This window comes from Camelus bactrianus, chromosome 5, assembly GCF_048773025.1.
Source record: "Camelus bactrianus isolate YW-2024 breed Bactrian camel chromosome 5, ASM4877302v1, whole genome shotgun sequence".
NCBI classification, from domain to species: domain Eukaryota; kingdom Metazoa; phylum Chordata; class Mammalia; order Artiodactyla; family Camelidae; genus Camelus; species Camelus bactrianus.
In genome coordinates, this window is record NC_133543.1 from 72101873 (window position 1) to 72127656 (window position 25784).

Consider the following 25784-nt stretch of genomic DNA (forward strand, 5'->3'; position numbering starts at 1 on the left):
CCAAACCGAAATAAACCTACTAGTGGTTCGCCGTGCTGAGGAGGAGATAGAACTGTTGAGAGAGAAGGAGTTCTCATCTCTGTCTCCCGATACACCCCGGCGAGGAGGCAGAATGGAGGACGGTCTCGGCAGAGAAGAGCGCTTTTCTGGGCTCTTGGTTACTCCATCCTGATTGGGGAAAACGAAACAATGTTGGGTTCTTGTGAATCTTCGTTTTAATGATACAAAGTGATTACATTGCTCTGGCTAATTTTTCCTCCTGTGCTTATAGATGAATTTCTTTTAAAACATCCTACTGAATTTGATATACTTAGAAGCATTTCTGCTTCAAAACTTGGAGTTTCGATTTGCCTAGAGGTTTTATAAAAATATATTACTCTGGAGTTAGTGCCAAAAATTGATTGTGAAATTCAAATTCTAGATGATAACATGAGTAAAATGAATGTACTCAGTTAAGTTTTCTGTAATTAGTAATCTTACTGAAAAACCTTCATCAGCATGATAAAATATGAATAAGAAAGGGCTGGCAGTAGGGCACTGTATGCACAACATTTAATGGTGGCTACTCGCATGTACTGTGCACTTCTGTGACAGGAACGCTAAGCACTTTACATGCTTTTACAATTTAATCTTTACCAAGAAAATATTATATTTACTTTAGAGCTGAGGAAACAGGTTTCATCAGTTTACATAATTTTTTCACGATCACTGAGTTCGTGGATAGCAGAATTAGCATGACATCCTGATGTGTCTGATGCTGAGTCCAAATTATCTATTATATTATGTATAATATAATTTAGTGTTATTAGAGTATACAATATTGTATATATGTAATATTACATAATATATTTTATTTGTATGCTTATTAAATATCAAATAAATAGTAAATTAATTATGCATGGTATACTTTAGAAAAAGACATTTTCTATTTTTTAATGATTAAACTATTCATAACTATTGAAATATTCAATTTGTCTTTGTTTTTAATAAGGTTTGTTGTTTATATGTCAAACGCTTTAGAATTGAAAGTTTCTGCTTTCATACAAGTACTGAATTGCATCCTATACCCTTCTCCCAAATTATGTTCCTTTCTGCACCTTTGATTGACTTGCTGCCTTACCTTGTTCCCTGATTCTGAGTATGGCAAACGGTCTGTGGAGCCCGCTGAGCTGGGCTGTATTAATAAACTGTCAGAAAATGTAGCCCTTTTAGTCGTACTAGGGCTGGCTGAGCTGCATCGTGGGGACTTTGTGTTACCCTGTAAGGCAGGAATCTTTGACAAGGTAGAATTCTAGCCATGAAAGAAAACAAACAAAAGCACAAAATAAACCAAACTATGAAGCAAAAGGAAAATTAAAAAAAACACATAGACACATAAGAAATTAAATGACTACTTTAAATCAGAACACATGATAAGTGGTTATAACCAATGATAGAGATGTATATTTATGTGAGAACAAGAGATTTTCACTGAACTCTTTTTAACTAGAACTAACTTAAGAATACTCATATAATGAGACTATAGATTAAAATATTACTTGTAAATTCTATGCATAAGGTCTCTGATTAACCCATAGGTCTTATAATGATACCAATACCTTGAGAGTCTATTGGAATTATTCTTTTACTAAACACAGCCCTTAAATGGTATGTATAATTGATATTTTGATTACATTTCAAGAACTTTAGAACAAAGTATATTTAAGGCCTAATAATGGAAAATACTTTTCTAAGCTGAGAAATTGTGTTTTCAGATTATCTACACTGATTTCATTAGAAAATTGCAGATTTTATATATAATGAGTTCATTTTATGAGTAAGAGACATACCAGAGACCAAGTTATACCACAGAATAACATTTTTATGTATAGACTACAGTTTGTATAATGTGTTGTAAGTTCTAAAAATGAAAGTTAGCACTGAATAGATTGCCCATAAAAACCACAGGACTTATTTTACAGGTGTTGATAATGCCTGGGGAAACTGTTGACAAGTCCGAGTGTAAGTGGGTTGAATGTGTATATACGGCTTTTGGAGAAAGCGAGGCTGGCATGCCACACATCTCATGGGAGACTGTTAAAAATATAGACAACTATGGCAAAGCTGAGGAGATTTTACCTTCAAATAACTAATATGATTTAGTTGTTACAAAAAGAGAAATTGAATCTAAGATTTTTGTCTACTTTTAATCTCCAAAGCCACTTCAATACAGGCATCAGTATTCACAGATTGCACAAATCACTTCTGGTTTTACAGACCCAGCACCTTGAGTGGGAAATGTAACTGGGTCACCACAGGTCATTCTTTTTTGATTGACGCTACCCACAAAATCACGAATTTCAAGTGTGGTATAGGAAAGAAAAATAGAGTAATTGGATTGCTTCAAATTATGAAAGACAACTACTAATCTCTCGCTATAAAACAAACACAAGATAAAATGAACAAACAAACAAACCCAAATGAAACGAAGGATTATAGATCCGGTTTACAATAAAGATCAATTAAAAAATCAGAGAGAACTGTACTGATGGATGAACTGAGTATCAGAGATAAACAAGGTTTTAGGAAACATAGGAGGAGGATCAGGTTACAAGGAAAACTGAGGAAAAAAGCTGGAAAGAATGGTGGTCTAGTCTCTCCAGAAGGATGAGATGGGCATTTACAGGGGGAAAAAAACAGTTAGTTTCGTGTCAGATGCATATGGTTTCTGTCTGAGGTGTAAGCACTGAATGCTAATTCTTCTTTAGTTACTTGAAGACCAAGGGACTTGAAATTTCCCAAAGGTTTTTCAAACAAGGTACACTTAAAAATTCTTTTCCTAACCACTATTTTAATAATAATAATAATAACAATAACAACAACTATTCCGTTTATTGATAAATACTATGTTCTAAGCACTATAGAGTGTACTGTTTTATAAAATTACCATATTTAATGTTCATAACTCACTTATGATACAGGAATTTTTACTCCTCCCCTTATTTTCAAAAAATTAAGACACAGGAAGGAAAAGATCATATAGCTAATAAATATTCAAAATTTGGACCTAGTCTATTTCACAGCCATGCTCTTAACCAACACAAACTACTAGTTCCCCATCAGAAACAGAAGGTAAAGAGTGCAAACCTTGAAATAACAGTGTGGTCAAAATAAAGGTGACAATTACCAAAGCAATAAATGGATTCTATTGCTTGCCATATGTTCAGGAATATGTTTGAAAAAATATATATATATAGATCAAATATACATATATATATTTAACAATATAAAGTCCCTTGGGTTCAAGATGATATAAAAGGTTTGGCTGTCGTTGAAAATGGATTCCTATTTTTCACAATAAAAAGCAGAAGTCTAAAATTTTATCAGTTTTTAAAAAGCTAAACAAATAATAATGATGTACATAACATATATGATGGCTAAGACCCAGAACATTGTGATACATTACTAATTAACATCACTCAATTTATTTGTTGTAATTTTAGGATTTCATTAGTAGCCTTTTAATTTTTTTCTTTCAATGAGAAAGAAGTAACATATTTTGTGCTGACTTTGGTCTTTCAAAAGTTTTAAAAACATAATTAATAATATAAAAAATAAAATTTACAAGACAAGAGGTATAAAAGACTTATAAACAAAGAAGAAGCTAAACATTAAAACAATCAAATTAAAACAATAAAAAATTTCATCTCCATAAGTTGGCAAATATAGAAAAGGTATAGGAATATCTAGTAATAATGATGAACACAGGCATGTTCATTTACAGCTAGAGGACATATAAGTTCATATGCAGCTGGAGAACCTTTCTAGAGGACAATTTGATAATATGTAGCAAAAACTTTAAATATGGACTTTCTTCTTGAAACAATGATTTCACAACTAGAAAATTATTCCTAAGGAAATGCATATGGATACATTTATAGGTTTAGCCAAAAGATTTCTACAGTAATATTGCTAAAATAATAGAGAAACAGTTTGAATGTCAAATAAAGGAAATTGATTAAGTATATCATCATAAAACAGTAAAATGCAATATTATGTAGTCACTAAAATGATGTACAAGAATGTTTAATGACATGGAAATCTTTTTACTGTTTAGTTTAAAAACTGATACACAGTATTTTCATCTTTGTTATTAAACGTATAAATGTGTAGGAAAAAATTAAAAGATTTTACATCAAAATGGTAACTGCAGTTATATTTAGATAAGGATAATAAATAATACATAACTTATTTTTGCTCATATACACTGTTTTTCTCATATTCTTAAGTGTTGTAAAATATAGTTGTGTTGATCATAATGGTTTATCTTGATTCTATGAAAAGTAAATAAATTGGGCTCCCCAATTAGCCAGATCATTGTATTGTTTCATATGTTTTTGTCTTACTAACAAAGAGGCAGCCTACATCCCAGCTCTGCCCTCACCAACCACCATCACATTCCAAAAGATACTAGGACATGATTACACTGAGAATCCTTCTGGGTGAATGAATGATTTAAAATGATTTAAAAGAGTAAACCTCTAAAGTCTAAGTTATATCTAAAATTATTAAAACATTGCCACTAATACCAAAGAGAACTTCAAATGAAGAACAAGGAAAAGGTTATTTTACTCACAGAGACTTTGTCCTTTGCCTGTTTAAATACACTGGGAGCCTGAGCTGATTCACCACCTGCTGCTGTTGAAAGAGAAGATACAAACAAACAACCCCAAACTTAGTGGCTAAAGACCACGGAAGTACATTTATAACACCTTTTGGATATTTAGTTGTGTCAACAGACAAATGCAAAATGGATTTTGCTTATACTGAGACTCAAATTCAGTAACTAAAGAAATCTGAATAATAATATAATAGCATGTGGCTCCCACTATAGCATGTGCTAATTAACATAACCTGGTGTTTACCAGAGCACAGGTAAGCACACCAAGTCATTTTCCATCTGTTACCAATGTACCTTCTTATTACTATAGATACAGATAGATCCTTTGGAATGGAAATCACAGAACAGTAATCTGAATGCTGCAAAATTTAAGGAAAAGGAGAGTGATTGGTTGCTGGGGTTGGCATCATATAAAGAGTATTCACGGAGATTCCCAAACTCTTTTTATGTAGCCACTGGCATACCTACGGACATTTCTGCATTTTATACTCTAAACTGTCACATGTGCCAACCCCTTTCCCTCTGCACCCCTTCATTTCACAATATGAATGGCACATTTGCTTGATGGGAAACGCACCATGTGAGAAGGTAAAGGAAGAAAAATAGCTTGTCAAGAAAAGAAAACATGAGAGGAATTTTAAGTTCAGTAATATAGAATATGTTTTACACATGCACTTCCTGGAGGAAATTATGACCACATCTGTTACTGTTGTTTCTCTTCGTGCTGTTTTATACCTCTGGTTTCAATTTTCAACTCCACCACCTCTGTCAATAATTTCTGTTGACAACTTTCCTGACCTGACTTAAGTATCTTTCATGATTGAACATAACCGTTTGTGTTTTGGAAAACCATCCCTATTTAAAAATTGGGCTTAGAAAATAAAAGGCATAAGCTCCACCTTCGTTTTCTTTCACAAGAGAAAAACCCTTAGGAAAAAAAGTGTTTACCCTTATAAGCACTCCGAATGAGTTTCAAAAAGGTTTCTTAGGTCATATGCAGTTTAACACAAAATAATGGTCTACGATATGTTCTATGCAATTTAGGACTGGCTAGTAAGAGTATTCATGATTCTGAAACTAATTTTTTTAAAGAAGTATCACGAATGATGCCTCTTTACTGCTTTTATACTACATCTCACGTTTCTGTGACAAGGATACTTCGCTGTAAGCCAATGGCACTCTTGTTTGATACATGCTCTCTGTTTGAGTATCTTAATATTTGAATAGAAAAAAGCGAGGATCCTAATTAGTCCAAAGCTCTTAAATTTCCTTTAATGAATGAATTAAAAAGGCAGTATACTCTCAGTGTGGCAAACTGAATACCAATGACACACAGGCACTTCACCAAACCATTTGATATTTCTTCTGATATTGTACAATCTTAATATATTTTTCACCTTTTCAGGTGGTATATAGGATTTTTATGCCCAAACCAAGAGATTCTGCCTGTGCAATCATTTGTCTAACTAGAAGAAACATTCCAAGTTCAGGGAAAATGTACTAAGATGGGCTATAAGATTTAGAGATGTCATGTTAATCCTTAACTCTTAACTTAGATGAACTCCTCATTCTAAACTTTCATCATCAAAGTTTGTTTATAACTACAAGGCTTCCACTTTCAAATCCTGCCTTAACACACTAGATCTTGGGAAAAAAAGTACATGAAATGATTCCTATATGAAGAACACAAATAAAAATACTTGAAATATTTAGTGGCTACCATAAAACCATCGATTGCCTTGATTTTCTTTTTCTTCCAAGAGTTAATGCTGCTCTTAACCCTTTAAAGCCATCCAAAGATTTACATAAAGGCACATCTAATGTATAATGGGAAGGAAAATTTTCTTTTCTGATTTAGCAATCTGAATATCTTCTTTTGTAGACTCCAAGGGTGCCACATAATCAATGCTAAAATGAAATATATTCTAAATTAAGATTATCCTACTATAACTGTACATTAAAATAAATGCTTTGCCCTGAAATTTAGGAATAGAGTTTGCATTATAGATATTATGTATGGGCTTTCATTATAGTTTGTACCATGTTTCACTCCTTCATGCTACTACTTTTGTAAACAGTAAAAAACAGGTATATTTGAAGACGACAGAACAATAAGAAGGTAGCAAAATAGAAATAAACCACATTCTAAGATATTTAGAGGGAAGGAGTTTTATCCTAGAATTCTGAATACTAAATTATATAGGGAAATATAGCAGTTTGGATCCAACATATTTTAAAGAATCCCATGGATAAAATGTCAGTTAAGAGATACAGTACCATCGTTTGAAAGCCTGGCTAATTTGGGATATGAAAAATAAAATCTGATGGGATTACCAGACAATTTCATTTTCCTTTATTTTTTCCCCTTTCATCCAAAAGCAAAATAATTTTCCAACCACAATTTTACCCCAGATTTGCTTTGCATTTTCCATCTCAAAATCACTCTGCATTCTTGGTGGTTCTCAGGAAATTTATCAACATCAGTAACAGATTTGGCAGTAACAATATAGAAAATAGGACAAGTACGTATGGGTTGAAGCATGAGGGAGATAAATAAGCAAAATAATGAGAATGCATACCACGGTTATATTCATCGCCATCGTCTAACCAAACACACAGAATGAAAATAGGAATCCCCAGAACGTGACACTAGAGCACAATGCCAAGATACAATCACTGTTAAGTCTGAGCATGACAAAGAAACAGATGGTCATGACCTCTTCTGCAGGGAGGGAAGAAAAAAAAAAGAAGAATGATACAAGACACTTAATAGCGAAATTGTTCATGACTGCTGAGATTCTTGGAAGAAAAACAAAATGAAGCTGCCACAGTAATGAGGTAAAAAAAAACAACACGTGTCTATGTTTGCCAGCCACATTGCAGAATTGAACAGTCACCTGTCGTTTTCCGCTTAACACAGGAGAGATGAGTTGGTCTAGTATATTTGATAGCAGGTTTTAAAATGAATTTCCTGGAGGGAGAGTGGGCCTGAACTTCTGTTTTTTTAGCAAGTTCAGCCTTCTTATAAACTGCTATGAATAAGAAAACACAAAAAGCATACCATCAGGAAAAAAATGAACACTTGGAGCAAAACCAAACGAAATTTCATCAATAGTTAGTTACCACGATTACGCAGTTTCTTCTACAAAAGAGTAATAATGAACTATTTCAAAAACATTTTCTTAAAGAAGTGATTGTGAAATGAACCTTTTTTCCTTCTCACTTCATCTCTGGAGACTGTGCTAGGTTCCTTTTTAGCTATTTTTCTTTCAGGAGTGGAAATTCTGCCTCTCCCGGTTTTAAAGGGCTTTTCTTTTCTATGTTTCTCAAGAGATGGTCTCCGAGCTTCCTTTTCAGCTTTCTCCTCTTTAGGAATAGTTTCTAACTGTTCTGTCATGATGCTCCGATCATCATCTGCGGATCAAAGCAAACCATGACAACAACAACAGTGACATCATTAGTAACAAATGTACAACATCCTTCATCTAGTTAACAAAGTGCAAAATCAAGAAACAAAGGGACATTGTAAAATATTTAAAACAAAAAAAAATTCCTTTAGGTTACTGGGTTTTATCTGAAAGTAGAAAATTTAAAAAAAGATTGCACACCTTGAGTGTCCACCCAGAGGCTGTCCGCATCCATGATGGAGTCATCAATAGTGGTCTCGTCTTTGTAATCGTCATAGGTTTCTGTCTTGTATTCTGAGAGTGCAACCTCTTCTCTCTCCGGGGAAGCCGGAGCCTCTGGGGAGCCCTCCTTGGGTTCAGCCTGGGCTTCAGCTGCCTCTTCGACTTCCAGCTCTTCTTCGGCACGGGGGGATGGCCTCCTCTCCACCTCAGGCTGCTCCAGGGCTGCAAAACGCACGCTGTGGGAGCCCGACTCCCCTTCATCAGTTGTGGTTTGCACTACAGTGATGAAATCGTCCTCGATTGTTACAACGGACTCAATCACTCCTTTGTGCTCACCTGGGCAAGTCTCCACAAACTCCTCCCTGACACCTGGGACACCCAGATCGGTAATCTGAAGGGTGTCTGAGCGGAAGAGCAGCTTATCATATTCTCCCTGGGCTTCTATCTCTTCTTCCTCGCTCGGAGCCTCTGCTGGTTCCGCTCCGGCGGCTTCTGGCAATGGCTCTGCAGCATCGGAGGGTGTGACAGATATATCTGGGGTCTCTTTGGTTTCTTCTTTTGGCGGCTGAATAAATTCCATCTGGACATCGGCTTTCTCATCTGGGGCTAAATCAGCTTCTGAAACAGCAGGTGCACAGGGAATCTCCACAGACAATTTGATGGCAATCTCGTCTTGAATTAGAGAAGATTCTGGGGAAGTTTCCTTCTTGCCCTCATCAGCTTTCAAGGACTCCATGGTGAGACTTTCATGCTCACCGCTGGACTCGTAGGATTCTTCTTTGTCTACTGCCTCCTGGTGCACCAGGTCAGGCTTGGCCACCTTCTCCTTGACTTCTGTCTCACTAACTTTGGTGCCTTCTTTCACGTGGCCAGACTCAACTCCCATAAATGCATCTGCCTCCTGAGGTGCTGCAGATGAGGGTGTGAGGTCCTGGGTAGCCTCAAGTTTCAGCTCTGTTGCTTTTACCGCATCTACGTTTAGCCCTGAGGCCATTTGTCCAAAGTCACTGATTTTAACATCTAATTGACCCTGGTCAGCTTTCTTTGCAGCAAAATCTAGTTCCGGTTCAGCTTTTTTAGGTGGTTCAACCTCAGCTGCCTCTGGCACTGAACTAAGAACTTTCTCTGCTTTCTCAGCCACGAGAGGTGATGCATCTTTTGATACAGTCAGTTCTTTGGTTGACAATTCCTGGAGGGTTACTCCTAACTCAAAAGTTTCAACTTTATCCCCCGCCTCTTCCATTTCCTTGTCATGTTCTTTTGAATCAGTATGTTCTTCACTTTTTTCCAGCACAGTATCCAGCTTATCATTAGCTTTCCTCTCCTGATCAGGCTCCCTACCCAGTCCTGATTTGTCACCAGAGATATGTGGGGATGTGTCTTTCTCAGCACTGAACTCATCTTTGACTCTTCCAGCAGCTGCCAGTTTGACTTCAATCAATGAAAGATCTGTGGCCAAATCTCTCCGCACTTTATCATCAGTGCCTTCGTAAAAGGATCCACTCTCCCCAGATAAATTCTCACTGTCTTGGACAGGTGATGGGAGTGGGACTGTGTATTTATTGAACACACAGTAGCCCAGGTCCTCAAGCTGACTGTCAGTTTTAACAATGACATGGTTCTCATCAGTGACAGGGGGCAAGCCAGTGCTGCTCTCCTCCACTACAGTCTCTGATGGGACTGACTTCCTCCTGGCAACCTCAGCATCCGCACTCACAGAAGCTAATCTTGACCTTGTGCCTGCCAGATCCAGCATTTCAGGCAGGTCAGGGGCCATGACAGTGCCGTTTTTGTAATAATCTTTGGCTAGGAAAGGTGACTCACATGTTGTCTCCACTTGGGTACTTTCCTCTCCTGGAGCTTTCTCTCCCTCTATCTGCTCTTTTTCTTCTTTGCTTTCTGTTGGGAAGCAAGGGGCTTTGTCCACTGCAGGTGTTGTGGCTGGAAGGTAATCGTCCCCTTCGTCCATGCTTCCACTAGTGTTGGTTAGAATATCAGAGGCCAGTGGAGAAAGATCGTGCCCCCGACCAAAGTTAAATCCAAGGGCGATGGAATCCAGGCAAGACATGGGCAAATTGATTGACATGCTTCTTTGTTCAATTGCAGACCTACCACCAAGTCCTAAACTCCTGCTTAGTGTCAAATCGTCCTTATTCTTACTGTGGAGATCCCTTTTCTCCCCATACACTTTTGGATCAATAGTGAACATTCTTTCTTGAGGAGAACTGGGTTCTTCAGGTAACTCAGATGGATAACTTTGTGCAAGAGTGCTATACCCTGCCTCTTGTGCTGGAACGCTGGGCTGGGATTCTCTATCTGCCGGAAGACCCTTGTCGCCATTTTTATACGTGGGAGACACGGTATCAAAAGACTCTTGGGCACTTTCTCTTGTGTCACTCAGTTCATAGTAATCACTGCCTGGCTGGATGCTTTTTGTCACTTCTTCTTTCAAAGCAGATGTTTCAAAGTACTTGGACATTCCTGACTTATCTTCATAAAATGGCATGTCAAGCTCAGCTGATGTTACAGCTCCAACGGCTTCAACTTTACTGTCTTTGTCAGCAACTTTTTCTTCAAAAGGCTCCTGGGCTGCACTCTTTTCACTCAGTGCAGCTGGTTCGGTCATGACTGTCTCCAGTGTCTTATAGGTCATGGTTGAATCAGTAACTGCTTGCTCTAAACTTACAGGGAATGAGTCCTGTTTTGATATATCTGTGGTAGGTTCCTGGCCTTTCTGGTCTACTTTTGAGTAAGTGTGCTCTGTGGAGGGCTGAATTACACCTGTTTCTTCATCTGTCAGTTTTGGGGGTTCGCTCTCTTTAGGTGTGGCTTCTTTGTCAGATACGGTTGGTTTTTCTTCGAGTTTTAGGTGAGGTTCCTTTTCAGTAAGTGTAGGTTCCTGTCCAATGAGGGTGGGAGTCTCTTTTATCTGCATACTCTCTTGCTTTATTGCCCCTTTCTCTTCTAAAACTCTCTCTGGGACACATTCTTCCACAATTGAAATGTGAGCATCTTTGGGTGAGGTAATTGCCTCTGAGGCTGGTGCTTCTGTCATTTTGTCAGGTTGATCCTTCTGGAGCTCTTCAACTTTAGAACTATCTTTGGTTGTCCCTAGGATACCAGTTTCTTCCAGAGATTTTTTGTCATCCAGCTGTAATAGGGCAGGGGCAAAGGGTGATGCTTCTGCAATGACTTCATTTTTCACAACACCTAAAGGAAGAGTGAAGCTTCCACCCTGAAAGGGACTTGGCATGGGAGAATCAAATTGTTTCCCTTCCCATTTTGGGATATCCTCCAGTACGTCTTTTTCCTTCATGGGTGTGAGGGGGCCAGGAGATACTGGAGCAACTAAACCCCACTCATCCTTTTTGGCTTCCACTGGCATTTGGATGAACCAGTCCTTTTGCTCTTTTGCAGCTGGGGGCTCTGCAGGAAGGCCAATATCAGGTACCCCTAGGCTTGGTTCTGTCTTCTGTTTCATATCTTCTAGGCTGGCTTCGAGACTGTGCCCAAACAGAGTGGGTGGTGCTTGCTCTTCTCCTGTGCCTTGCACGTCCTTTTTTTCGGGGGAAGTTTCAGTTGTCTCAGGCTGAGAAACTAAGGCAGCATGTTTAAGGTCTTCACCAGGCTTACTTTCTTTCTCTGACTCCTCTTCCTTCTTGTCTAATGGCTCGGCTGGAGAGGGAGTCAATTCCTGTTGATCTGGGAACTCCATCTTCGAGGCTGTAAGTAAACCTGAAGTAATTGGGTTGATTTTTAAACAAATAATAGGCAAGTGCTTTCAGGCAGTAAGCTTAAAATCATATTTTGAAATGACAAATGAATGGTAGGGTACAAAGAAAAACTATGAAACATGCACGCATGCTACTTATCTAAAAATCAATATGAAAATGTCAGGACTGAGATTTATTTGTATGATTGCTAAAATGAATTGCCATCATGAATTAATGTGTACAGGAATTGTAATAAGAGTACATTTTGAGTAATCTTTTTTTCTTTGTTTGGTCTCTCTAAACAGTATGTGATGTGTACCATAGTAGAAAAAAATTTCATGTGCCTTCTAAAAATTACAAATTAAAGAATACTGAATATATAACCAATGTTAGGGTACAAAAAATCTATATACTGATCTAAATATGGAAAAGAATTGATTTCTACTGCAATCAATGAAGCATTTGTTTTCTCATTTAAAAGTGAATCAGCAGGCCATGGGCAGAAGCCAATTAATTTATAATAATATGTGTTAAATAGTTTCAGTTAACTTAATCAACAAATGCCAGGACCAATTTTCTGGGCACTGAAAGGTTACTAGAATAAAGTTTTAGAAGTCATCAGAGATTAAACGTCGTTAATACAAATAAATGTTATTGACTTTATATGATATGACCTAAATATTGACAAGTCAATTTCTACCACATCTCAAAAAATTCTTAAGTCCTAATCATTACTTAGTGTGTATGGTAGATGTGAGAAAATCTGAATATACTGTTAATACTGGGAAGTCATGTGAGTAACATGATTTTAAAAAGACATTAAAATATCTTTCTCTCCTTGAAATGACCTCATTCCTTGGAACATGACCAACTAGTTAGTGAAGCACTGACCAGTCCTGGCTTTGGAGATGCTTCACAGAAATTAAATGACTCTTTTAAATTTTAATCTGATCATCAATCCAAAAGGCTTCAGAGTCACACTTGTCTCTTAACATCAAAGTTATTCATTGTCGTCACTAAGGCTAAATGTAGTTATCTGAAAAAGATTTGGGGAAAAATAATAAAATTCAATCATCTCTCGAAGAGCAAGTGAATGGGTCATAATTATCTTAGATACTTGTGTGTCCTGTTGTCACAACAGAAAGGAAATACATTATGAACTTTGTAGCAAAGGTTAGATGAATGAAAACTCAAGAGATATGGTGATGATCAAAGGTGTTGGCTGCCATGGAAAGGAAATGATATGAGAAGCATCAGCAGGAGCTTTTAAGGAAACCAAACCAGTATTCATTGAAGCATAAAAAAATACAGCACATTGCGGTTGCAAACAAAAACAATTCGACCACTGAAGCCTGTATGTGCCAAAATTCAACTCTACGATTTGAAAGAAAGCATATGAATTGCTGTCCCCCCTCAAATAAAAAGAAAAATATACATGTATTAGCAATGTGACTGGCAAACATTTGAGATGGGGGCGGGGGGCGGGGGAGGCGGGAAAAAAAGCTCACACAGCGTCATCAGCCTGGCTGCAAAGCGTATTGTATCATGGCAAAGTCAAACCAGGAATCGGCTGCAGCAGTGGAAAACCAAGCTGCCACACAGCACCTGCATAAGCCACACTGTCTGCTCATTAAGTCTAAAAACAGTGGTCTTGGCATCATGAGAAGACCCAGCGATGGAACAGCATTGGAAAGGCATCAGGTTGGTAAGCTGCTGGAGAGATCATTTGCAACAAAACACATGCAGATCCTAAGAAAGACACACCTTCCCCGGCAGAGGAAGGGGTTTTTACTTCTGCAGACACCTCCGTGACCTCTTTTACACTTTCCTCCTGGGGGGCCCCTGCTGGGGCACTCTCTTCAGGAACTATTTGGGCCTCCGTACTAGACTCCACTTGGCCCTCACTGAGGCCCTTGTGTTGGTCTGAGGCCTTGGCAGCCCCACACTCTTTCCCAGGAAGAGTGGCAGGTTTCTCTTCCTCAGCCATTGGACTCTCTAGCGCTTCTTCTTCTTAGGGATGAAAAAGATGTTGACATCATGACCACAGAACAACACACGAAACAACAGAAATATTATTTAATGAACACTTTCAGCTCCATTATATTGACCTCACGAGAACCTCTTTTACCATTTGGATGAGCAAATTAATATCCTAATACAATGGACATTATGTATTGTTCGCAAAATTAGTACGTATAATCTGCTAATAACGATGCCTTTTAACGTCTCATTAAAAGGCTATTTATTTTAAAACGTGAGAGCTGAAAGGGTTTTATTGCTCTGTTACCCTCAGTGCAAATGGCAGTAAGTTATACACATGTGGAAAGCTTGCTGGAAATAAGAAATGGGGCTGCCGGATAACAGATGGTTGTGAAAAGATAGATGCACTGATGATGTACTGAAAAAAACCTTCAAATTTGTTAGACATGTGCTGTTTTCTCCAATGCAGGAAGCCCCTACATACGAATTTCTGATTACTGTATTTAAAACATACAAACTTCACTAAAAAAAAATCTTTGGGAATACAAATTCTGGCCTCAAAATAATATCCAATCAACTACCTTATTATCAGCTTTATTATGAAATCCATCAGAACTATTTAAACTGTAATTTATTTAGTATTTTTAAGGCAAAGACTAGCTAGCTCAATCTGTTTTAACTTCATTGCATTTTATGATTGGAAAATATAAAAATTTTTGAGGAGTAAGTAAAATATTTTGAAAAAACAAGGTCCAGGTAAAATTTAATTTCACTTACTACTTAGAAAAATCTACCTCTGGAACGCAACTGTTATCATATTGTTTAAACCACAGAAATATCAGTAACGTAGTTCTTGTAGAGTTCCCTTTGACAATGAATAAGAAAATGTGCATATTATCATAAAGTCTCATTTCTGCAATTGAAAACAAAACCAATAAGGGAAGATAATTGAGTGTCAACAAAACTGCCAAAATATCCTCCCAGTTGATGTATATCACACAGAAAAGTGTTAACAGTTACAATGTAAAAAAATAAGTTTCTAAAGACCATGAATTATTGTGTTCATTTGTTTCTCATTTACCCTTCAAATGCCAGTAAAATAAATCCCATTTTATTGCTCGAGAAATTTCAGGGAAACAGTTAAGCTGTTTTATAGTTCCGCAAATGGAAGACTTTTATGAAATTCCTATGAAACAATTATACGTTGTTTAAATGGTCCTATGAGAAAGACTACAGATGGAAAGGAAAGGATTTTTTTGAGAAATATTAAAACTCTTAGAGGGGGAAAAGAGAACTACTTCTATTTCCTCACATTTAGCACTCAGACATTTTCATTTTTGTAATTTAATTATGTCAGTAACATCTTAAACATTCAGATTCTAATTTATTATTAAGGCCATTTTTATTATGTCATAGAATTAGAGATTTTGATTACAGCTAAGAGACTTTTAATGTAGCTGCTTTACTAATGTCACCTTATTGGATGGAATCTAATCAACTTAATTTACATGTTTTCCAAATCCATGTAACTTTTTAGCTTTCCATTTTCTCACTTTGTATAAATCATGTTTATTTTCAACAAGTGTTCTTTATTCACAAATTCACATATTTTTCTGAATTGTTTTATGTTTACTTAGTTTTATTCAATATTGATTATATTTCTCTATCAGAGTGTCTGAGCCATTGAGCTCTTGTCTTCCAAAGGACTCCTGAAGGAGTTTATTATCATGAATGTAGTTGGTGAACTACGAGTTCATTTCCCATTGCCTTGGAACCATCTACCCTTACATTAAATATTGTTCCATCTGAAAATAAACTCTTTCCTTAAGCAAGTTATTTTTCCCTATTTGAAAATAACCTCTTCACTTAAGTAAACAAGAACAAAATTAGCTCTAATTTTTTCCTTATAAAAACTACCTTGTTAGAATGAGGCAAATTGCAGCCCACTGCCCACTTATTTTATCCTCACAAGAGCCAATTATACCCTAGCGTCTCCAACTTCATGAGGCTGGAATGACCAAAGTGTTGGAGCATTTCCTTCCTTTTATCCCATTTATACCAATTTGGACCAAGATTTAGTCACTCAGGGAAGTCTCTATTGTTTCTGTAGATGACCAAGCGATTTGGAGAAATAAATTCATTCCATAACATTTACTCTACCTTAAACAGATTCTTCAATCTTTCCCCTTTAAAAAGCTATCATATTAACATAGCACTAAAAAGAAGCCTAATTCTATTTAAGTCTGGTCCTAGTAATATTATACATCCAAGGGAAAAATTGTATTCAAGGTCATCTTCTTTGGTTTGGGTAAAAGAATATATTTTTCCCCTAGTGATTTATTTGCAAGGGGCAGAAAGAAGTCATACCTCATTTGAACTTTTTTTGTTTTCCTCTCAGAAGCAGTGATACAGAAAAAAGGAAGTACTCCCATGTCTCAAATAAGGCTTCCTACCTATAAATTGTTGAGGTATGGGGACGGACATAAGCTATGTAGGGACTTCACCTCCATATGGAAAAACAGGCTCCTGTCACTCCCACCCCACATGTGATGGCACACTTAGTATGATGCATGTGGTCAAAGCTGCAGGCTGGGGAGGAGGAGCAAAAGGGGACCATGCTGGGTTCACCTTTCTCCTGGCCTAAGTGGGCCTCTGCACTCTGCGCTGGGACACTGGGGAGCGCACTAGAGGCAGTCCATTGTGAGCTGAACAAAGGATGCTCATAGTACTCCTCATCGGAATTGCAAGGGTCATCATCAGGCACAGACACCGAGATGGAGGGAGCTAGGAGTCTACGCCTCTCCCCGCTGGTGGCAGGTTCGTGGCTGGGGAACCTGTGTAGAGGACCCACTTGATCCTCAGCCCCTTCATCTACAAACAGACATACAGGAAGAAACTGCAGGGAGAACTGGACAAGACAGACAAGATCAGACAGACAAGACAAACACCTGCACAAGGACACAGGACCACAGAAGCAGCACAGCAGGATGGAGGGGAACTGGCAAGACCAAGCTGATGGAGGATGGGAGACAGTGAATGTTCCATGCTTCAGTAGCCACTGAATTTCAACTATCCCTTAAGCAATTTTCCCCTTGATTTAAATGAATTGTATGCTCTGACACACCTACTGCATAATAGACATTATCTTTATATTCCCCTCAGACAAGTCAAAATAACCACAGAAACACTGGAATAGAAACAAAGCAGTATGCAAATGCATTTTTTAGAAGAAATTCAATTACATTCATTTTTCTCATGCTTCCATCAATATATTTGTAAGTTAAAATAGAGGAAAGTCGTTAGGATCTGATGCCTGTACAATTACAAGGGAAAATAGTCCTGTTGAAGTACAACCTTAATTATCTCACATGGTTAGCATTTTGGTTAATTTAATTCTTAGTTAATGACTTTAAGCAGAAAGTAATCTTTAACTTCAATCCTGTTAAGAAAAATCTACAAGGCATTATTTTTCCTTCCTGCCTTACTAAGGGGAGCACAGTCAGGACAGCCTTTTCTTTGGATGCAAGATCCTAGGCGTCCTTTACAGCCCTGGCTCTTATTTGCATGGCTGTGAAAGTATATGGTTTTCAGAAAGTACCTAGTAATACACACTTGTTTTCTTGTGTTCTGTTTCTCTTCTGAAAACTTAATAGAGATACACTTAGTGGAGAATGTCTACAGAGTTGGCTTCAGATTCATTAAGATTTTCTTTGATGTGGTTTAATTTACACCACTGGCTTTTGGCTGTTTTTATATCTCAAACCCCTCATTGCATATTGCTCATTGAAATGCTAAAGGAACTGCTCTCATTTCTGTCCTTTCCTGTGTCTTAGCTTAGAAATCTGCATTATTTAAATCTATTTCCTTAGATACATGAGTGTATATCCAACAGTTTGCTTAACATTTGGAGTCTTGCAAACATCAATGAGCCGTGAGGATGATGACAATGAACAATATTTGGCTGCTGATGTGGTGCAGAGACTGCATCTCAGGCCTACATGGCAGGTTACTAAATTTGCTAATCACTATTTATTTACTTACATAGAGAAATAATTTTAAAATTTTATAATTTTCAATAAGAACAAAATTTGTAGTATCTCTCTGTATAATTTTTATTTCAAGCAAAATTTAAGTGGACAGAATTGCAGCATTAATTTGAAAATGCACTGTATTTTTCGGGCACTAATTTATTTTCAGCCAACTGAGTGCTGACAACTGGAAACGAGCCTGAAATCAGAGGGATACGAAAATAACATTTTCAGGAGAGAATACTTTAATCTTTTGAGCACATTATTTACTGATGGTTCCATGGAACTTGTTTCTGGATGGATGTTCAGAACTTTCTCAGCCACGATGCTTATTATATCAAGGGATAGAAGAAACCTAAAATTACATTTGATATTCTTAGTTCAACTCGGCACGATTTCTCAGCTGAGCTGACAACTGTCTGAGATGTGGCCTACAACACTGGCTGAATCAGAAGCCCTGGGCTTGTCACATGCTCCCAGCCATTCATATTTCCTCTAGTGACTCCCGAGGCTGTAGACTACCCCAGGTACGCAACTTCCTTCTAAAACTTCTAATACGTTCAACAGATTGCACAATCAATAAGTGAAAATGGCATATGTGCCTCTCTGCTTTTCAACATTTTCTGGGGAACAGAGCAGACTACTGTACAAAACTAAAGAATGTAAAGCTGAGAGCTGATAGTTTAAAGGTAATACTCCTTGGATGTTTTAACCTTTTGAAGACTTTGGCTTCCTCTTTCTTGTTGCTCTTTTTGAAAGTACCAAAACGTGGAAGCAGCCCAGAGTCTTGCTTCACATCTGTAACACTTCTAAGAAACAGTACTTTCTATTCTGAAGACTTTGCCTAATCAGAGAACAACAAAAACAACGAAAACTTCAAGTGCTTCGGTGGAAAAGTAGCTTCTCTGTAGAATTTTTCTGGCCCTTAACCAAGCAACTTGAAAAAGAATATCTGGCAAAGCCCAGTCTTCTCTGGGTACTATGAGCTGTATGCACTAAGTCTCTGTTTAGGACCTACAAGTCAGCAGCCCATCTACATAAGTCCCAGAGACGTGCCAGGGAAGTGATGCTTAGAGGATCATGACTGGCTAAGTCCAAACAGTGCACCAGGTTCCAGTGATAATGATCGAAGACAAGAGATCCTCATTTGCTACAGAATTGTGTGTGGTGGGTGGTCTTGGTTCATATTCAAATGGAGGTGCAATACATAATTATAAATAAATACATTATAGATGAATGAATGATTTACTTGGAAGTGGTTTGGGGGGAAAAAAAAAAAAAAAAGGAAATCAGTCCCGTGTGGCTTATAACAAAAAAAACTCTCCCTGGACGATCACGTTCCTTTCATAGTCCCACAGTAAGAGCCTAGATAAGAGACAGCTTTAGGGATGCAGTGAGGCTGTGTTTGCAGGGACTTAGATTTGTATTTGAATGCTGGGTAAGCCACTTACTAGCTATGACATCTTGGGCAAGAGTGGAAGTGAGTATTATCTATCCGTGTGGGTTGCTCAGAGGATTAAATGGGAATAGATCTGAGAAAGTGCCAAGTATCTCAGTTCCATACACGCTAGTCTCTGCCTTCAGTACATCAGACAAGTTGCCATGTACCTCTGCTTTTTCCTTTCATTTGACACATCAAAGCTAGACTTGAGATTTATGAAAAAAATGAATTCATAACAGTTTTGCTCTTTAAGGTCAGGACTGAATGCTTCCTTTTACTGCAAGTACACAAATTTTGAAGGACTCTGCTTTTGCCACAAAATAGAATGTTTCGTTTAATAATGTGACATTTTAAAGGACAGGGTGGCCTTATGAACCTTGGACTTTTACATAGTTCTTTTGCATAATGATAAATCTTCAAAAATGAAGCTTACCTGACTTCAGTGGAGAAACACATTCCCCTAATTTGTTTTCATACAAACTTTTTTAAAAAAGTATTTGAAAATTTATATTGGGTTAAAGTAAGGTTCCCCACACAAAATTCAGCCTTGGAATGTCAGCCCCCTTTGGTACAAGGGAGTCGTCACTTTTATGAGAGAATTGAGTCTCTCGGGGTATCAGTGACTTGGCGATTTTGCCTGTCCTGGTATCACAGCTCCTGTCCCCTGGCCTGGGACAGCTGGCTCCACTGACATTGTTTATCACCATCTCTAAGCCCTTTCCATTCTACACGTTTTTGACTGATGACTCCCCAGTTTACTGACTACGTGTGCTGCCCCAATGATATGGAGAGAAATTGCTTCAGACTAGCAGTTATAATGTGGCCATGTCACTGACACAGGGAATCATCACCCTAGGATTCTGGAGCAAACCTAAGAGGGCAGAAGGATTCCTGGTTCTGTTTTCAGATGATTCCATTATTCTTTCACGGGCTTCCAAATTCTAACAGTTGAGTCCAAATGACAACTATTATAGTCAGACCAAAAAGAAAGAGGAGATTAATTTGAAAAACATAACTAGCACAGTTTTGGTTCATTGTACCTGGGTTTCCTTTCTAAGTGTGCTACTTGCTTAATTTCTTCATCAATTTGGATTTTTTTGTTTGTTTTTTGGGGTGGAGATAATTTGGTTTATGTATTTTATTATTTTTTAATGGAGGTACTGGGGATTGAACCCAGGACCTCGTGCATGCTAAGCACATGCTTTATCACTGAACTATATCCTCCCCCCTTAATTTCTCCATCAAAATCCCTTTGTTTCCCAGGATAAGCACATATTCTGGGAATTATTAGTATTATTTCAATTATAATAAATGAATATTTATACATGATAGTAGTTATCATATTAATTATTTTTAGTGGAAGTTGTCATGCTTCCTCTTGGGAAAGAACAGCTTTTAAAATGTTTGATAATTAATAAAAAGTAAGCATATCCTCAAAAATCACTGAATTACTCAATTTAATCTAAGAGCTCTCTTACACTTGTATAAAGGACTGGATGGTGGCATTCACTCTGCCTATAGATTAAAGTTGCTCTGAAGGTGTGTCGATGAGGATAAAAATTCTCCTAGATGAAAAACTCCACCTGCTTGCTTTCTACCAAATGTGCTACGATTAACGGAATTTAGGCTTAGTCTTTACAAACCGATTGGTTTTAAAAACTGAAAAATTGAATTCTGTCTTGTGACTTTTCATTCATCTTTTCCTCATAAAACAAAACAAAATAACTTGTTATACATACTTTAAGAGTGGTTTCAAATAAAAGGGAAGGGCTAATTTGACTGTCTCGATTACATCTCTCTCACATGTTTAAGGTGTGAACATTACCTGGTCTTTTAAATAAATGAAGTAGAGTTTGTAAAATACATACCTTTTTCTATATAACTCAAAAATATGGTTATTCTTTTAAAAGTAAATCATTAGGCCTTCATACAGGATAATCCTTTCTTTTGAAAAAATAAAAATAATAATTCAATAAAAATACATGTTTAGCTTGAAAAATGTTAAAAGTAAAATATACTCCGAATTGTTTTCAGTAGGAAGTAGGCTGATATTTTCCCTGAATATACTGAAATAGTTTGGGGAAAGCAATCCCGAAACGTAAGGGAATAGTTACTCTGGAAAGTGACACCTACGTTACCTAAATCATATTTTATTTATATTTTCCTTATATCCATTGTATCATCCTCCAGAAACAGACCGGGTGAATCCCCAGGTGGATGGAAGCGCCCCACTATCTTTTTGGCTCCAGCTCCCACATAAGAGTAAGAAGAGTAAGTTATGTGACATCTGGCTAACTTTGGAGTCAACAACATATCCCTCTCCGTGTTAAGAGGATTCTCTGACACTCGAATGGCCTTAAGTTCAGGTTCCGAAGCATTTTCAATGACCTGAGGGAAGTGCAGCTGTCATGGAAGGCTTTCCACTGCGTTCAGAGTGAAATCTAGGTCCCTGAACCAAGCAGCCACTGCTTGTTCTCAAACTCCTTCACTGCTCTACCCCTTTCTCACACACTGGCCGTGGGACTCCTTCAGATCCCACAGTACTTCATGCTCCTGCCACCTGAGTGCCCTTGCACATCCTGGTCCCTCTGCCCCAAATGTCCCTTCCCTCCATCTTTGCTTGGCCAACACTCCTTCAGGCTTCTGAGATCAGCTCCCAAACTGTCCCCTCACCACCCAGTAAAATAAGATTTCCCTTCTTCTATCTTGAAGCTCCTTGTTCTTTCCCTTCCTAGTGCTAACCCAATTTGAGATTATTTGTAAGTTTATGTATTGGATTTCTGCTCTCTACCAGACTAAGTGCTTCTTACAAGCAGGGACTGTGTTTGTTTTGTCCACTAGTGTATAACTAGAAGTTGAAGAGAGCAGGAAATACTGCAGGTGCTCCATAAATATGCACCAAATGAATGGATGAACATAGGCCAAAAAAGATCTTTCAAACCTATGAATTAAAAGATCAAATCACATTTTCAGGAAATTAACTAAATAATAATCAGTGTCTGTAATGACACTAATGATATGCACTGATCATAGCCCCTAAATTTTCTTTTATTCCTTACAATAATTTAGTTTGTTTAACATTATTTCAAGCAGTAAAATTAGAAAAATGGCCTCAATTTAAGAAAGACTTTGCTAAAAAATGTTTAAGTTTATAAGTGTGTGACAGAAATAAATTGTATTTATTGATAGTTTATAGTTAATAATTTAGAAAAATCTGTATTTAGGAATTCAAAGAAGATTTTAAACAGATCTAATTACAGATTGTAAAAAAGACAGTGAGTCTTTTGTGATGTTATTTATTTTTTAACACAGTAAAGTGATCTCTAAAAGGGACAACAGAAGGAAAAATAAGTGAAGAAATAAATGAATAAAATGGAGAAGTATCAAAATTTTGATTTTAATAATATGAAAACTAAATTATATTGAAACAGCAAGTGAGCTGAAGCTTTCCTCTGCCTTCTCCTGTAGCTCTCAAACAACAGACAAAAGTTAACTGATCTAAGTCAGAGAACCAATAATAGTTCGCTTTTAAACAGTGCCTTTCATCTCAGATTCTAAATGAATATTCTTCAAAGGCATCCCTCTGCTTTATCATTGAGAACTGAAAGGCTGACATGGCATTCTACGTTGAGTAAATACATAAATAGATTCATGGACAATAACAGGTCTCAGCAGGAAAGAAGTCATGATCTCAGCTTCTGGCTCACTGCTCTCAATATCAGATTCATTCACTGACTTCTTCATTTATTCATTAATATTTATTCAGAGTTTGCTATGGGCCAGGCCCTGGGGAAGCCCTTGGCAATATAATAGTGAGCAAAACAGAGACAGTTCCTGCCAACCTTTCTGTAAAAAAAGTGTCGATCTCATCAATAAATTTATTTTTGTGCAGTCACTCTTAAGATTAAACTGTATCTTCTCCGTCAAAACATTCTACATTAAGTAAACTGACTCTCTGTAATTATTCCAGCCATTTAAACACAAAGTTATCCTTTCCTCTATCAAGCAGATTTTTCCTTTTTTATTGACCATACTTATCTTTTGATTTTGTATAGGGAAATGATTATACATTTATTTAAACTGTTTCTTCTTGATTATTTGAAAGAGACAGCTCCCAAGCTGGGTCACATACTAATCCACACTGAAGTCCAGTGCTTACAGACTGAGGTTTATTCACCCTTTATTAGAAGACAAACCTCAAGAAGTCCAACGGGCCTTACCTTCCTCCACTGCGACGGTCTGTTCTGAGGCTGGTGACGGGGGTGGAGAAGGAGGCAGATTAGCTGTCTCTTCAGCTGCTAAAGATCAAACAATGGAAAAAATGAGATACGACAATGAATCCTATTAGGCCAGTAGATGTGTAGGCTGTCCTGCCATCTGTGAAAAGGACTCTATGAGATTCGGGGAAAGAATCAATAGTAAGCTGCATTTGACTTATTTTAAGCCCCATTATCTCATTCACATATTTTTGAAAACCTAAAAAAAAAGAAGAGCATTTAGTATTAAAAAGAAGATCATTTTGTCTTCTCCATAAAAATGGATTAGACATGGCTGCTAAAATCTGATCATTAATCCCATTAATTTGTGTCTGCTTGTTCAGTTAATACAATATTTCATTCTGGTCGTAAACTACTATATTCAAACACACACACTCAAGCAGTTTAGTTTGAGTTTGGCTTGACTGACTAGAAAAATATTAGGGCTCTCTATTGTCCACATTCTTGATCTGGAAACGAATGCTATCTAGATTATATAGTGATTTCAGGCACTATATTTTTTTAAACAACATTTTGTCCACTGAGTATAAAGTCAAAGCCCATCTTCAGTACGTATTCTCAGAAAAGAAGAATGAAACTGTCACAGCCTCAGGCAACCTTCAGATAGAAACCAGTACCAGCGGGAGATGAGAAATACTCTGGCCTCGGCATTTCACATGAAGAAGGACCAAAGAGAACGTTCTAAAAGACGGAATTCATTTGCACTTAAATCCAAGTTTTCCTCTTCAAGACACTTACCCTCTTTATGACCACTCATATGAAGTTAAGGGATTTCAAAAGGAAATATTAATCAGTCAAAGCCAGTGGTAAAATCTATTTTAAAGATGATGTGGATTTTAGTTTCATAAAACACTTAGTAGAGGCAGCTTTTGGATGATAGGCAGTGTTTTAGTTCCTTGACCCTGTGGGCTTCCAAAGCATATTTCAAACTTTCAAATTAAAAACTGGGGGCAGTTTCCTTTACTTCAAATAACAGAAGTAAACCACAGAAAGAAGGTTGATGTTTTAGATAATTTTTCCTCTGTTTTATGAGAAAAATAATCCAAGAATATTTTATTGAAAATAATGAGAGTACTGTTAAGAGTAGAATTTATTATTTCTGGAAGAGGAGAAATTTTTATTGCTTGACTTTTAATAGACAATGGAGTGCTAATCAGAAAATCAAACATTAAGGATATATTAGAGTTTAGGAGAGAAAAATAGATATGTACTATTTTTAGGCTTTAAAAACCATACCTTTTTTGAAAATTGCACCTCTTGGGGAGTGATGGAAATGTTAGCTATCTTGATTGTGGTGGTGGTTTCATTGGTGCATACATCTATCAAAATTCATCAAATTGTACATTTGAAATATGTATAGTTTACTGTACAGGAACCATACCACAATAAAGGTGTTAAAAATAAACAAATAAATAAAACCCATACCTTTCTATGGATTAGTTATATGTACCTATGAAATAAACATATATATGCTGACCTAAGAGAGTTTCCTTTTTTATGTCTTTGCAGGTATATACATCTGTATCTAGCATCTGTCTCTGTCTGTCCATTTATCTATTTATCTATCTATCTATCCATCTATGTGAGAGTATGGGCAGCAGGATTTTAGCTGAGAGGGCTTTCCTAGGCAAGCACCATTACATTACCTGTTTGGCCCTGTAGGGCATTTGACTTGTGATGGAGGGAAAGGGCAAATGCTACTTCATTGCTCTTAATGAATCAAGTGAAGAGCAGTACCTCATATGGGGTACAACGTCACTGATGATTCTAACAACGTCTGGCTATAGGTTTCATGTAGCCTGTTTAGGAAGACCCAAAAGAGACTGTGGAATAGACAATCATTAACCAAACTCTGTAAAGGTAAATAATCACCTCTAACTAAAGCATTAGAATATTTCCTTTATGAGTAGAGGCCATGCCATCAAAATGCATTGGCTTTATTTTTATAACTCTCTAGTGGCCTGAAAATAAAAAATTAAGGGCAATTTAGGGGCAATATCTAATTATAAATTTATTGTCCTAAAGGTTACCCAAACGCCACAATGAGCCTGTCGTG

General features: G+C 37.1%; 1 protein-coding gene across 15 annotated transcripts in view; it reads right to left on the reverse strand.

Annotated features, from left to right (window-relative positions):
• MAP2 (microtubule associated protein 2) overlaps positions 1–25784 on the reverse strand; it is a 263519-nt gene that overhangs the window by 26358 nt on the left and 211377 nt on the right. For 5 of the 15 annotated variants that reach the window (XM_074364076.1, XM_074364072.1, XM_074364074.1 and 2 more), the window contains 7 exons: positions 23672–23749; positions 8269–12024; positions 7868–8074; positions 7558–7692; positions 4616–4677; positions 1121–1291; positions 21–168 (listed from right to left, as the gene is read on the reverse strand). In XM_074364076.1, coding sequence (XP_074220177.1) covers positions 21–168; positions 1121–1291; positions 4616–4677; positions 7558–7692; positions 7868–8074; positions 8269–12024; positions 23672–23749 — 4557 coding nt within the window. The remainder of the gene's footprint in view (positions 1–20; positions 169–1120; positions 1292–4615; positions 4678–7557; positions 7693–7867; positions 8075–8268; positions 12025–23671; positions 23750–25784) is intronic. The other 10 variants (XM_074364078.1, XM_074364077.1, XM_074364082.1 and 7 more) reach the window with 7 other exon arrangements.